Source organism: Carassius gibelio, chromosome B6 (genome assembly GCF_023724105.1).
Source record: "Carassius gibelio isolate Cgi1373 ecotype wild population from Czech Republic chromosome B6, carGib1.2-hapl.c, whole genome shotgun sequence".
Lineage (NCBI taxonomy): Eukaryota > Metazoa > Chordata > Actinopteri > Cypriniformes > Cyprinidae > Carassius > Carassius gibelio.
In genome coordinates, this window is record NC_068401.1 from 433,391 (window position 1) to 445,890 (window position 12,500).

Sequence of the window (12,500 nt, forward strand, 5' to 3'; positions counted from 1 at the left end):
TCTGTGAACCCCAACAACATCAGGTTTACTCTTAGATTTAAAGGCGTTCTGATTGAGGTCATTACATGGGCTCTTTGTTCTGACCTGCAGGAGATACTGAGCTCCTTGTCTGAGATCATCAGCAAACACAGGAGTGTAAAAGGCTTTGATTCGTGTCTTCAGGAGCCAGCGCTGATAGCGGACCTGCTCGTTCATCATATCCTTCGAGTTCGGCCTACGGAATCCCTGTGGGAAAAAGCAAGGACAAGTGCATGTTTGCGTTTGTAGATGCTCATAACTGCAATGTGTCAGATGTTTACTGAATTTACTAACCGTGCGTACGTGTCCACAGACCATCAAACCCACGTTTTTGGTGAAGGCGTGCACTAGATACAGCAGCGCTGGTCTTGAGTTTGGGTATCCAGACATTACAAGACACTGAGGCCTGTGGGAACAATGATTTCAGAGAGGTTTTGGGTCTCTATAGAGTCACATAAGACAGCATCTGCCGGTGGATCACCTGAAGTTCTTGATATGGTCCTCAACCCCGGTGAGATGCAGACTATGTGTTAGTGCCTTATTGTACATCAGCGCTTGTGTCGACGAACCCCAGTTCACATCTGCAGCAGAAAGATGCATTTTAACACTCAGTTGTAATGGATGACTTTAAAACATAAGCGATGACACTTTACAATAAGGCCTCACATCAGTTAAAGGGACAGTCACACCAAAATCTAAATCTTGTCATCATTTGCTCTCCCCCGTGTTGTTCCAAATCTAAAAGAGTTTATTTCTTGTGGATAGAAGATATTTTGAAGAATGTTCGTAACCACTCATTTCCCAAGTCACTGGTTACCCACATTCTTCAAAATTATTTATTTTGTTTTCAACAGAAGAAAGGAATTCAACACAAGGGTGAGTAATGATGACAGAAGTTTCAGTTTTGGATGAACTATGCTTTTATCATGAACCATAATTACATTTATGCATTTGGCAGACGCTTTTATCCAAAGTGACTATTCAAGATATAGATTTAACCAGTTCCATGATCTACAGGAACGCTGCATTAACATGATAATGAACTAACATGAAAAACAACATTTTAATTAACCAACATGAACAAATACATATTTCAAATACTGTGAAAATTATATAGCATATTATATGTCATTTACAGCATTGCATTAGTTGGCGTGTTTTCTAGTTTTCTAAATGCATATTATTAATTTTATTGTAAATGATTCATCTGCACATTTCACACTTTTTAAAGTTTTGACCTTGTCATGTTTCATTAAATCTTCTCTCTGGTGACGCATGAAGGATTCTCCGATCATTAAGAGTACTTAAACTCCGCCCCTCTTCTGAAAGCCACGCCCACATCCCAACATGAACTCAACAACCGATGCATGAACTAAGTCCCGTACTCCTGTGCAGTTTTACAGACCTGGTTTCTTGTAGCTGACGTAGATGTAGAGCGCCAGGACGATGCCGTTTGTGAGCAGCGCTGCCCACCAGTTGATCACAAACATCACCACGCAGCACAGCACGGCTCCGGCTAACGACACCCACTTGTTGTAGTATTTGAAGCTCGGACGCCATCCTGTTCAGATGGAGATCTGTGAATTACTCAATGATGTATGAAACCATCCGTGTCAGCGACCTGAGGAGGAACACCACGCTCATTTTCAGTTTCATCAGAGAGGATTTCTGCTTCACACTTGCCTGGGGAGTTCGCCAGCGACGCGTGGAAAACAGAGAAATTTATCAAGGCGTAAGAAGCCAAGAAGAAGTTGGAAATGATGGGAGCGATGACGTTCAACTGAGCTGAAACACCAACACACTTGGATTTTAGACACAGTTTCTGTCATTAGCATGTAAGTAGATAAGTCAGCATTGAGTGGGGTGTAGTTTACCGATCAGGATGAAGGCCAGGCCGATGATGAAGGTGAGGACATAAGCGCGCAGAGGCTCTTTGTTCTTCCCGTATCCTTTGGCAAACACATGCATTCCAGGGTAGATTCTATCCTTACACAAGGCCTACAAAACCACACACACACATTAAACTCCTACTTACCAGGTCAAGAAAATATGATCATATTACCCCAATTTTACAGTCTCTGCACTGGCTACCTATTAAGTTCCGTATCAGTTACAAATTATCATTACTTACCTATAAGGCCCTAAATGGTTTAGCTCCAGCATACCTAACTAGCCTTCTACCACGTTACAACCCATCACGCACCCTAAGGTCACAAAACGCTGGACTTTTGGTAGTTCCTAGGATAGCAAAGTCCACTAAAGGAGGTAGAGCTTTCTCACATTTGGCTCCCAAACTCTGGAATAGCCTTCCTGATAATGTTCGGGGTTCAGACACACTCTCTCTGTTTAAATCTAGATTAAAAACACATCTCTTTCGCCAAGCATTCGAATAATGTTTCTTTTTAATTGTGAGTGTAGTTGCATCTGTTCAAAGGTGCATTTTTATTCATTAACTTGGGTTAAACTAATTTTACTTTGTTGGATCAGCAGCTATGCTAATGATGTCTGTATTTTGTTTCTATGTTTCGCCACGGGATTTACATCCCGTGGTAACTAGGATTTAAACAAGCTCCAGTCTGGATCCAGAACACCTGAGAAGAGATGATGCTGACCCTCAGAGGACCCCAGATGATGCTAACCCTGAATCAACAAACAGAACTAACAATTATTGCTAAATGTGTGACTACATCATATAATAACTTAATTAATAATATTGATAGTTCATCGTCCAGCTGACTACGTCTTATATTATTATTATTATTATTTTTATTTTTTCTAAAATCCTGTCAAATGTGCACAAGCTACTACTAAATATTGTAGAAACATAATTTTCTGTAAAGTTGCTTTGTAACGATTTATTTTGTAAAAAGCGCTATACAAATAAACTTGAATTGAATTGAATTGAAAATCAACTCAGACAACACATAACCTGAAGAACAGAGTGATGGTTATATTAAACAATATAAGATCATAGGAAGCTCTGATATACAATATTTGGCCAATATATAGGGTATGGTAATGCAAAATCGTCATTTATAATTTTATCATTTATGCATTTGGTAGACACTTTTAATTCAACGTGATTTACATTGCATTGCATCAATCGTTCCATTCTTTCAGTTCATGCATTTTCTTGGAATAAACTGTAACCTGTCAAACAAAATGATGATGCCCGCTCGCTGATGCACCTGATGATTGTGTAATAAATTACTCCAAATGCAACTCATTTAGTTAATCACTGCACAAAAATCAAAAAGCACAAGCTTTTGTATCAGGCTGTTTTGTTGAAACAGTAAATACAACTCCAGAAGATGAGAAATAGGAAAATTACGCAGGGAGAGTGCCAGGAAATCAGAAAGGAAAAATGTGTAATGGATGCAAATAGGTAATTGATGTGTTTTAGTTGTGCTGATCACATTAATAATAAGGTTATTTATCAGAGACTAGCACCATTCAGCATGCATCTGTTTAAAAAAAAAAAAAACAGATAATCCACACACATACAGAGAAATCAACAGATGCATGGAGCATCTTGGATGAAGTCCATGTGCTTTTTGAGGCGCTTACTGTAGATAGAGATTTATAGTGGGAATAAACCAAATATCTCCCTCAAATTTTAAGACGATGAAGAATTCTACCATATAAAACTTTATGTAAATAGTCTAAATTTGAACTGGTTTGAATGAAAACTCCCCAAACACACAACCTTTACTTCTAGTCATTTCTGTAACAGAGAAAAACATCACAGAATCATGGAAGTGAATGAAAGTCGATGTCAATTCATCAATTCTTTTGAGATTACTGGCTGATTTCAGGGATGCAATGAAAAAAAACTCCATTTACTAGCAAATCTGGATACCTAGTATCCAAAATACAATAGCTTTTAACCAAAGTTTAAGACATTGTTCAGTAGGAGGTTTGTATGTGCCCTGACCTGGAAGACTTTGGGAGCGCTGACCAGAGAAGCAAGCGCTGATGAGAGAGTGGCCGAGAATATCCCAGCTGTGATGAGCGGCCCGAAGCCAGACACCAAACTCATCACCTGAAAGATCATTAACATCACAGAACATCAGTAAAGCTGAATGACTTACTACATCTCTTCTCAGTGCTGGGGGGAACGCATTAAAAGTAACGCCAAACGTAATCAGATCAAACTAGCAAATGCATTGCTTTTCATTTATGATGTGTAACATGATGCTACTGTAGATCTAGACTAACTGTCAACATGCATTTAATCTTCTCACTCGCACAAAAACAGATTTAGTATTCCTCAAAACGAATAAAATCAGTGAAATGTAAACTCAGAATATTATGCAAAACTACATTAATTAAATATGCTAAATAACACAAATATTCTTTATGTATTTAATCCCATTTTATTAACCAGTGTCTTTGCTGCTGAGGTTTGATGATCCAGTTCAACCATAATAATAACCAAAAATTACTTTAGATAAACATTGCATTTTTGTTTTTTTGATGATCGAGAAGAACGTGTTGAACTTTCTTCTATGCATTCTATTCTTCATGTAATCCATAATGGCAGGACAGCTGACAGTTTGTTTGACCGGCGCCCTCTACTGTACAGATATGAGTTTTCATTTCCTCAAACCCGAGGCTCATTCATTTCATTTTTGGGGCCCTATTTTTACGATCTAAGCACATGGTCTAAAGTGCAAGGCGCAAATGCCCTTAGGATGTGTCTGAATCCACTTTTGCTAGTTTAACGATTGGAAAAATGTTGGCAAGCTCTAAAAGAGTTGTTTCTATTCTCTTAATGTGTAATGGGTGTGTTTTGGGTGTAATGTGCATTAAACCAATCTCCCATTCAAGCAAGATTCACTCATGCCATGGCAGACATTCCCTGGAATGCAAATTTTAGCAGTTTTTTTTTGTTAGTTTCGAGCAGTTTTCGGCTACTTTTGAGTAGCGATTGGGGGAGGGGGGGTTCTTGGGAAAACCTGGCAACCCTGATGCCGGATTCGCTATTTACATGGGATTTTTTTTGCAAGAGCAAAATTTGGCATCTTTGTGTGCTGCTGTGCATCCCTGTGTGCATATTACTCTTTAAATAACAGAAAATAAATAAATATTGTGCTACTGACTTTAGACAAGGTTTTTCTTGGTCAGTGGCGCAGTCTATTTCAGCTGCTTTAAAACAGCAACATGCAAACAATCCTCCTCGTTTTCAGACCAAATGGGTGCAAATGCATTTGCTATTTAAACAATGTGGTGCAGGACATGAAAATGAGAACTGCGTTGGTTTGAAACTAGCAAAAATAACTTGCATTGCATCTGGCGCCTCATTGCACTGGGTATATAATAGGGAGCTTTTGAGTGAAATTTGATTTCACATTTGCCAAAAATAGAACTTTTTGTAATGCATTACTTTTAAAAGTAACTTCCCCCAACACTGAACATCAACATATGCATTCCCGAATAATAATGCTAACTTTGAGCACACCTGGAAGTCGTTCTGAAGGCCGTACTTGCAGCCGCCCTCTTTACAGATGGAGAAGTCGTATCCCAGCGTGCAGGCGGCGTCGGTGCAGTTCTCCAGCGAGCCCACCATGGTGTCATTATCATCGCCTGTGGCGTCCCGCACGATACAAGAGCCTAAACACATGGCAAACCCATAACATCACCTCTGGACCACGAGGCGAGAACATTCAGAGAAAGAACCACACAAATACCGTTCGAGATGGCAACAGCGATGTAAACCACTCCAGTTATGAGGATCGCCAGGAGAGTTCCTTTCGGAATCGCTAACTGTGGATCCTACAGAGACCAGATCAGCTGTGATGACCACCAAAATCCAGCAGAACTCTTGGAAATAAAGCTTCTTTACGAGCATCAATGTTGCATGAAGGACCTTTAACACCCAACACCACTTCATAGTGTTCTTCAAACTGTTACTCACACTAAGAATAAACGGTTCTTTAAAGAACTGATCAGGTTCCAAATGGTTATTCTGTGACATCACTGTGAGAATAAATGTTCCTCACCGCCAGGTCTCCTGATATATTGGCTCCCGCTAGGATTCCTGTGGCGGCCGGGAAGAAGATGGCAAAGACGGAGAAGAAGGTTTCGTCATCTCTGAAGTCTGGACCCATGTTCTCCATCATTATGGCAGCTTTGAGACAGACAAACACAAGAATGAACACGCCATGGAATCCCTTCCTCCAGCACTGATCTTAAATAATGATCAATGATCACAGATGAGTAAAGACGTCCAACCGTTATAACCGAAGAAGCCTTGAGGCTCCTTCGACTTCAAAGGGATGAAGGATCCGATGAAGTAGTTGCAAATAGCCGCCACAAGAATCACCATTAACACAATCTGGGCCTGTCAAAGACATGAGTACATCACAGGACTTAAATAACACCGACCTGCATCATATCCACTGAATGGAATCCAATACTTATTTTGAGCTGCTGATTCCAAAAATACAGTAGTATGGCTATATAATTCTGTGTCCACAGATATGTGAATGGAGGAATATACTGACTTTTGCCTCCCACTCCATTCCAGCGACAGAGATGCCCAGCAGTAAGACGGCGGTGAGCGTGCCGACGATCCTGATGTCATTGATCTCATCCGTCATGAGAGCGTCTATACTCTGATAAACACAGGGTGTTTACATTATGAATGAATATGGAGGATATATGTCAGCCTATCACCGTAAGACAACCACAGCAGACATGCACATCTAAAAAATCAATGAAAATCAGGTGCATGACCAAAAACACTAATGCATTAGTCTGATGAAGAAACATCAGGTCTGTCACGCTCATCATCATCCATCCAAGGTCTGGGCGTTCATACTCACATCCAGAAGCTCAACGACGGTTTCTGCAAAACCTACGACATACATGGCCACAGCGACAGCATTGGCAAAGGCAAAGATCAGACCAATGGATCCTCCAAACTCTGGACCCAAACTCCTGGAGATCAGGTAATATGCCCCGCCTAAAACCAGCCAATCACAGACATTAACTCCTCACTTTAGACCAAATATATCCAAAACTATTAGAACAGAAGTCACAGTTAGTGAAGAATAACTCTCAGTAACATTGAACTTACCAATAAACAGTAATATACTAACACAGATTTAGACAGATCTGTGAACGATTTTTAAAGAAATAGGCATTTGTGTAAATAAAAGAGTTCAGCTCATGAGAAATGGGAGCAAAAATTTAAAAAAGTGTTGCGTTTATAATTTTGTTCAGTGTAAATACATGAAGCAATGAATGGTAAAAAGTAAATTTGATGGTAAAAAATGTGTAAATTAGTGTCATTTATACACACACGACCCAGTCAAACGTTTTTGATCAGAAAGATTTTTAATCTGTTTTGAAGAAGTCTCTTCTGCTCTCCAAGCAGTGTTTATTTGATCAGAAATACAGCAAAAGCATTAATATTGTGAAATATTTTTACTATTTAAAATAACTCATTTCAATTTAAATATATCTTAAACTGTAATTTATTTCTGTGATGCGCAGCTGTATTTTCAGCATCATTCAGAAATCATTCTAATATGTTGATTTGCTGCTCAAGAAACATTTCTGATTATTTTTATTATGTTGAAAACAGCTGAGTAGATTGTTCAGACGTACAAAAGACCATTTATCTGAAAAAGAAATCTTTTTGTGACACTGTAAATGTCTTTATCATCACAATTTAAAGCATCCTTGCATCCTCTATATATATATTTAATATATTTCTTTATTTCAGACGGTTATTAATATTATATAATACCTCACTGACCTCCACGCACGAAGCCGTTGGTGGCAATAGCTGATGTTGAGAGTCCAGTGATAGACGTCACCACGATAGCCATGAGAACGATGGCACAGGACAGAGCTGCAGGAACACAACACAGTCTGTGACTGACCATTCCTTCTGATCTGGGGTCAGTGCTGCTGGTCAGTTATCTTACCGATGCCCGCCTGACCCACGATCCACGACATCCTGATGAACAGCATCACTCCCCAGATGTTCAGCATGCATCGTATCTGCACACAGTCAGCATCAGCATCAGCAGTGTTCGTTAGAGTTATGTGTGTGTGTGTGTGTGTTGATGGATCAGAGAGGTCAGAGGTCGGACTGACCAGCACTCCTTTGACCCAGCCGAACTTCACCGTGCCTCCCTTTGAATCGGACAGTTCTTTGGCTGTGATGATCTCGGCGGCCGTGAGCTCCTCTCCGTTGGGGAACCCCTCCTCAAACGGCTCCTACACAAGACCACACCCCTCCAGAGTCAGCATATGTCACATCTGATAACTCGAGCTTTTACTAGGACTTATTATTTAATATGCAGAAGAGAAAGAGCAATATTTGCTTTTGAATGACTTCGTTTCTCAGATGGTTCAAAGTTATGAAAAATGAAAAAATATTGAATGCCTTTATGGACTAGTTAAGAGCTCATGGAAGAATGCAGTGTTACTGTATCAATGTGGCACTTTAAATTTGTTTTATTCATAGTTAGAATCAGTTTTCATTTTATATCTTCCACTTTAGTTTTAGTAAATGTTTTAGACATTTTAGTAGTTTATATATATGTGTGTGTGTGTGTGTGTGTGTGTGTGTGTGCGTGTGTGTGTGAGAGACCATGGATCAAAATTATCACTTTTTTCTTTAATTCCAAAAATCATTAGGATATTAAGTAAAAATCATGTTCCATGATATTTTGTAAATTTCCTACCGTAAATGTATCAAAACTTAATTTTTGATTAGTAATATGCATTGCTAAGAACTTCATTTGAACAACTTTAAACATGATTTTCTCAATATTTTTATTTTTTGCACCCTCAGATTCCAGATTTTCAAATATTGTCATTCTAACAAACCAGACATCAATGGAGAGATTATTTATTGTGTGTGTGTGTGTGTGTGTGTGTGTGTGTGTGTGTAAAATTTCTATTTCATTTCTGAAATGCAATGTTTAAACATGCATCTAACTAAATATGCATTCAATAAGTACATTTCCAGCACATTCATAATTTTTGTTTGATTTTATTGTCATATGAGATTTAAAGGTATTCTGGATTTTTCTTTGTGTAACCCCATAAATCACCAGACAGTAAACAAGCACATTTTCACCACGTCCCTAGGAATAAAAATGCTTCACAAATCAGTATGGATGAAATATGAACAAACATACAGAATATATAGAGGAATAAAACTGCAATCATGTGATAACAGATGAAGCACATTGAAATTAACTCTTAAATGTGTGTTTTGGATGTTTTCTTTCCACTAGTCTGAGAAGAGACTTGATATGTAAAAAAAGACTCACAACTGACCAGTGCATGTAAACACACTGGTTTTGACTGAATAGCTGAGCTGTTTTAGTGTGTGAGTCCTGATTAACACACGAGTGTGTAACCTGTGTGTCCAGTGATGTTCAGGGGACACTGGGTCTTTGAGAGAGATGCACGGGTCACACGCTCACATTGTGATGTGACCCAGATCGCTCATGGTGCCTCATGGAGTGGGTGTGTGTGTGTGAGAGGGACTATTGTCTGAGGACAAGTGTGTGTGTGTGACATCACACAAGTCATGCAACTTACAGACATAAGAGAAGAAACAAACTACACTCATCACTCATACTGCAATAACACATCTGATTATGATCTGATGACAGCTTTTAATATCACATTTGTGCTGCATGTCATTTTAAATAATAAAGTGTTTGCAGGGAAAACAACATAATGCACTTCATGTAGGAAATCAGACCGGGGCTAGTTGTCACAGGCACTAGAGCTCAGGATTGAGTTATGAGAGTTTTACGAGTTGTAAGTTTTATATGTTGGTTTCAAACAATCATTAATAATCATTTACTTTGAATCAGAAAATGATGATTTGACATTTTGTCAGTTACATTTAAAATATAGATACGCTGTTATTTTACTGTCATTGAGATCGTTTATTTAAAATATTTTGAATGAGTGGTTTTTGCATTTTCATTTTAGTTAGTTATAATACGTATTTTGTGTGTTTTTGTCATTTTTATTAGTTTTTGTTTGTTTAGAAAATGTCTATATAGATATTTATTTATTTTATTTTTGCCATTTTATATCCTTTATTGGGAAAGGAAGTTTACTCTACAATGAACTGCTTTGTATTTTATTGTAAAACCATTTTAATTATTGATGGAAAATCTTTAAATATAATACATTTGAAATATAGATTTGTCATCGATTTGTCTTTATTGGTTAATAATAATAATATATATATATATATATATATATATATATATATATATATATATATATATATATTTATTTATTTATTTATTTATTTATTTATTTATTTTTTCATTTTCACGTGTATTTTGTGGTTACTGCTATTATATTAAAAGCTAACATCGTGTTAATAAACAGAACGTTCATATTCTTACAGTTTTCTTCATTTTTAATGTAAGATGTAAGTTGCACAGTAACTGCTTTTGAAATAAACGCAGTAAATCGTGTGACAACATGCCCCGGTGCCCGATAGCTCTTGCAGCACGCGCACAGATAAACCACAGCCACGCGGTATAAAGTGCGCGAGGAAACACAGCACGAACCTTGTCGAGTTCATCGTGGAGCTCCGACAGCGACGGGCGCACGAGCTTCTCCCCGAGCGGAGCCGCGGTCTGCCGGTAGAAGTCGATGTTGGGCACCGCGTCGATGGTGTTGTGCCCGAATGTGCGCAGGTAATACGTGCTGGAGTGCGTGTCCGAGAAGTGACTGAGACCCCCGGTGGACGAGTGCAGGCTCGCCTCGCTCCTCACCGTGTCTCCGTTCAATCCCGCGTCAGGCGCGGCGTCAGACGGGCTTAAGAAGTTCACCACCCGGAACCGGCTCTTGGACTCCTCACCGGTGGAGGAGCGCGATCCCGGCGGGGTTTTAGGAGCGACGCCCGCCGCTGCTGCCGCCGCCGCCGCCTCCGCCACCGGATCCACCTGGAAGCGGCTCTGAGAGGACCCCGGCGCCCGGAGGGTGGGCTTGTGTCCGGCTGGAGGAGATGAGGGCTGATCTGACATGATGGAGATGATGGAGAATCACGGGGCGCGCCGGTAACGGTGCATCAGTCACTACAGAGAGCCAGTCAGACGTAACCACACTCGTGACCGAGCGACGCTCTCTCACAGCAGTTCGAGCTGGATTAAACTTAGATATTTCGATGAAACCGTGTTTAGTTTCAGGGTCAGAATACAACCAGTTTGATCCCTGACGGTTTCATTCAGGTTTTCGCGTGCGTCACCGCGCGTCACGAGCGGCGCGTAATTGCGCGCAGAAACACAGACGCAAAATGCATCAACTAACAGCGAACAATAAAACTGGTTTATCATGAAATAGCAACTGTACAATCGTTCATGCTAACAAACACAGGTTTCAATTAAAAAATGTAGCCATAATTAATAAATATTGAAATTGTCATTAAATAAAACTCATAAATAATGTTTAATTATTGTTTAGTATTAATTCATGTTAACTAATGAAACGCATTATTTTTGCTTTTATTTATGATAAGCATTTAAACACTACCCTGCACAGTAACAGTGTTCTTTTAGTATAACTGGAGATACCATTATAGTTTTTATTAATATTCTGAATTTATTTTTTATATTCTGATTTCAGGTAGTTGTAGTAATTTTCTTTCCTTTTTATTAATTTGTTTTTTACATTTAGTGTTCAGTTGTTTTAGTACATAAAGTTAAACTGAATTAAAGTGAAAATGTTGCTATGGCAAGTACATTCGATTATTTTTTATTTTGTTAAGTTATTTCAAGTAACAAACTTTAACTTAAGTATAATAACCCTGCTATAGTTCAGAAAATCTAAAATAGTGCATGGTTTATTACTTAACTAAAGTAGTTTTATGAGCTCACGTTAATCAAAGGAATATCATAAATTTTAATGCAAAAGCAGCTAAAAACTTTTCCATTAATGCACATTTAAACAACAAACAAGTGAAGTATAGAGGCAACGGTATGAAGTATTTCCACCCTCTGCAGGATGTTAAAACCTCAATCTGATTCCAGTTCAGAGAGAAACAATGGTTTTCTGTGGAGAGGAGTGATGACATTCAGTCACATTAGCATATAACACAACACACTCTTTCACAATCTCACTCTTCACAATACAGAGCTGAAAGAGATCCTTCGCAAACCTCCTCCTCCTCAGAAGAAGAAGAACATTGTGTCTCAGAGCACATGGGATCAGGAAAAGCTCTTTGTCTTTCCTCATATGATCATTATGCTCTGTTTTTCTTCATATTAGTTCCCCACGCCGCACTCTCGATCCTGTTTCATGCCTGCAAATAAAAACAGCAGGGTTTGTGTTTCTTTGTGAACGACGTCTGCTGGTTGTTCCTCATCTTTCCCGAGCCGTAATGATGAACTCACGTCAAAACGTAATGTTCAGAGACGATGCAAACTTTATTCACTCCAAACGACAGGTATACACAGTTTATCATTGTCCATCTAATGATAATC

At 38.9% G+C, this 12,500-nt stretch overlaps 2 protein-coding genes across 3 annotated transcripts in view; both read right to left on the reverse strand.

The window, feature by feature from the left end:
• The window catches only part of LOC127959026 (solute carrier family 12 member 2-like), a 14,766-nt gene extending 3,458 nt beyond the window's left edge, over positions 1 to 11,308 (reverse strand). The window contains exons 1-17 of the mRNA XM_052558030.1: positions 10,587 to 11,308; positions 8,128 to 8,250; positions 7,956 to 8,031; positions 7,784 to 7,879; positions 6,846 to 6,985; positions 6,525 to 6,635; positions 6,253 to 6,361; positions 6,021 to 6,148; positions 5,709 to 5,793; positions 5,480 to 5,631; positions 3,953 to 4,060; positions 1,893 to 2,016; positions 1,702 to 1,803; positions 1,424 to 1,579; positions 500 to 599; positions 313 to 424; positions 30 to 225 (exon numbers count right to left, since the gene is read on the reverse strand). Coding sequence (XP_052413990.1) covers positions 30 to 225; positions 313 to 424; positions 500 to 599; positions 1,424 to 1,579; positions 1,702 to 1,803; positions 1,893 to 2,016; positions 3,953 to 4,060; positions 5,480 to 5,631; positions 5,709 to 5,793; positions 6,021 to 6,148; positions 6,253 to 6,361; positions 6,525 to 6,635; positions 6,846 to 6,985; positions 7,784 to 7,879; positions 7,956 to 8,031; positions 8,128 to 8,250; positions 10,587 to 11,045 — 2,377 coding nt within the window. The 5' untranslated portion in view covers positions 11,046 to 11,308. The remainder of the gene's footprint in view (positions 1 to 29; positions 226 to 312; positions 425 to 499; positions 600 to 1,423; positions 1,580 to 1,701; positions 1,804 to 1,892; positions 2,017 to 3,952; positions 4,061 to 5,479; positions 5,632 to 5,708; positions 5,794 to 6,020; positions 6,149 to 6,252; positions 6,362 to 6,524; positions 6,636 to 6,845; positions 6,986 to 7,783; positions 7,880 to 7,955; positions 8,032 to 8,127; positions 8,251 to 10,586) is intronic.
• Positions 11,309 to 11,899: 591 nt separating this feature from the next.
• Positions 11,900 to 12,500, reverse strand: part of LOC127959609 (GRAM domain-containing protein 2B-like) — a 9,476-nt gene continuing 8,875 nt past the window's right edge. Inside the window, exon 15 of one of the 2 annotated variants that reach the window (XR_008154278.1) lies at positions 11,900 to 12,319. The gene's annotated coding sequence lies outside the window, so the exon portion shown is untranslated. Of the gene's footprint in view, positions 12,320 to 12,424 lie in introns of those variants that run through there. The other variant, XM_052558887.1, reaches the window with a different exon arrangement.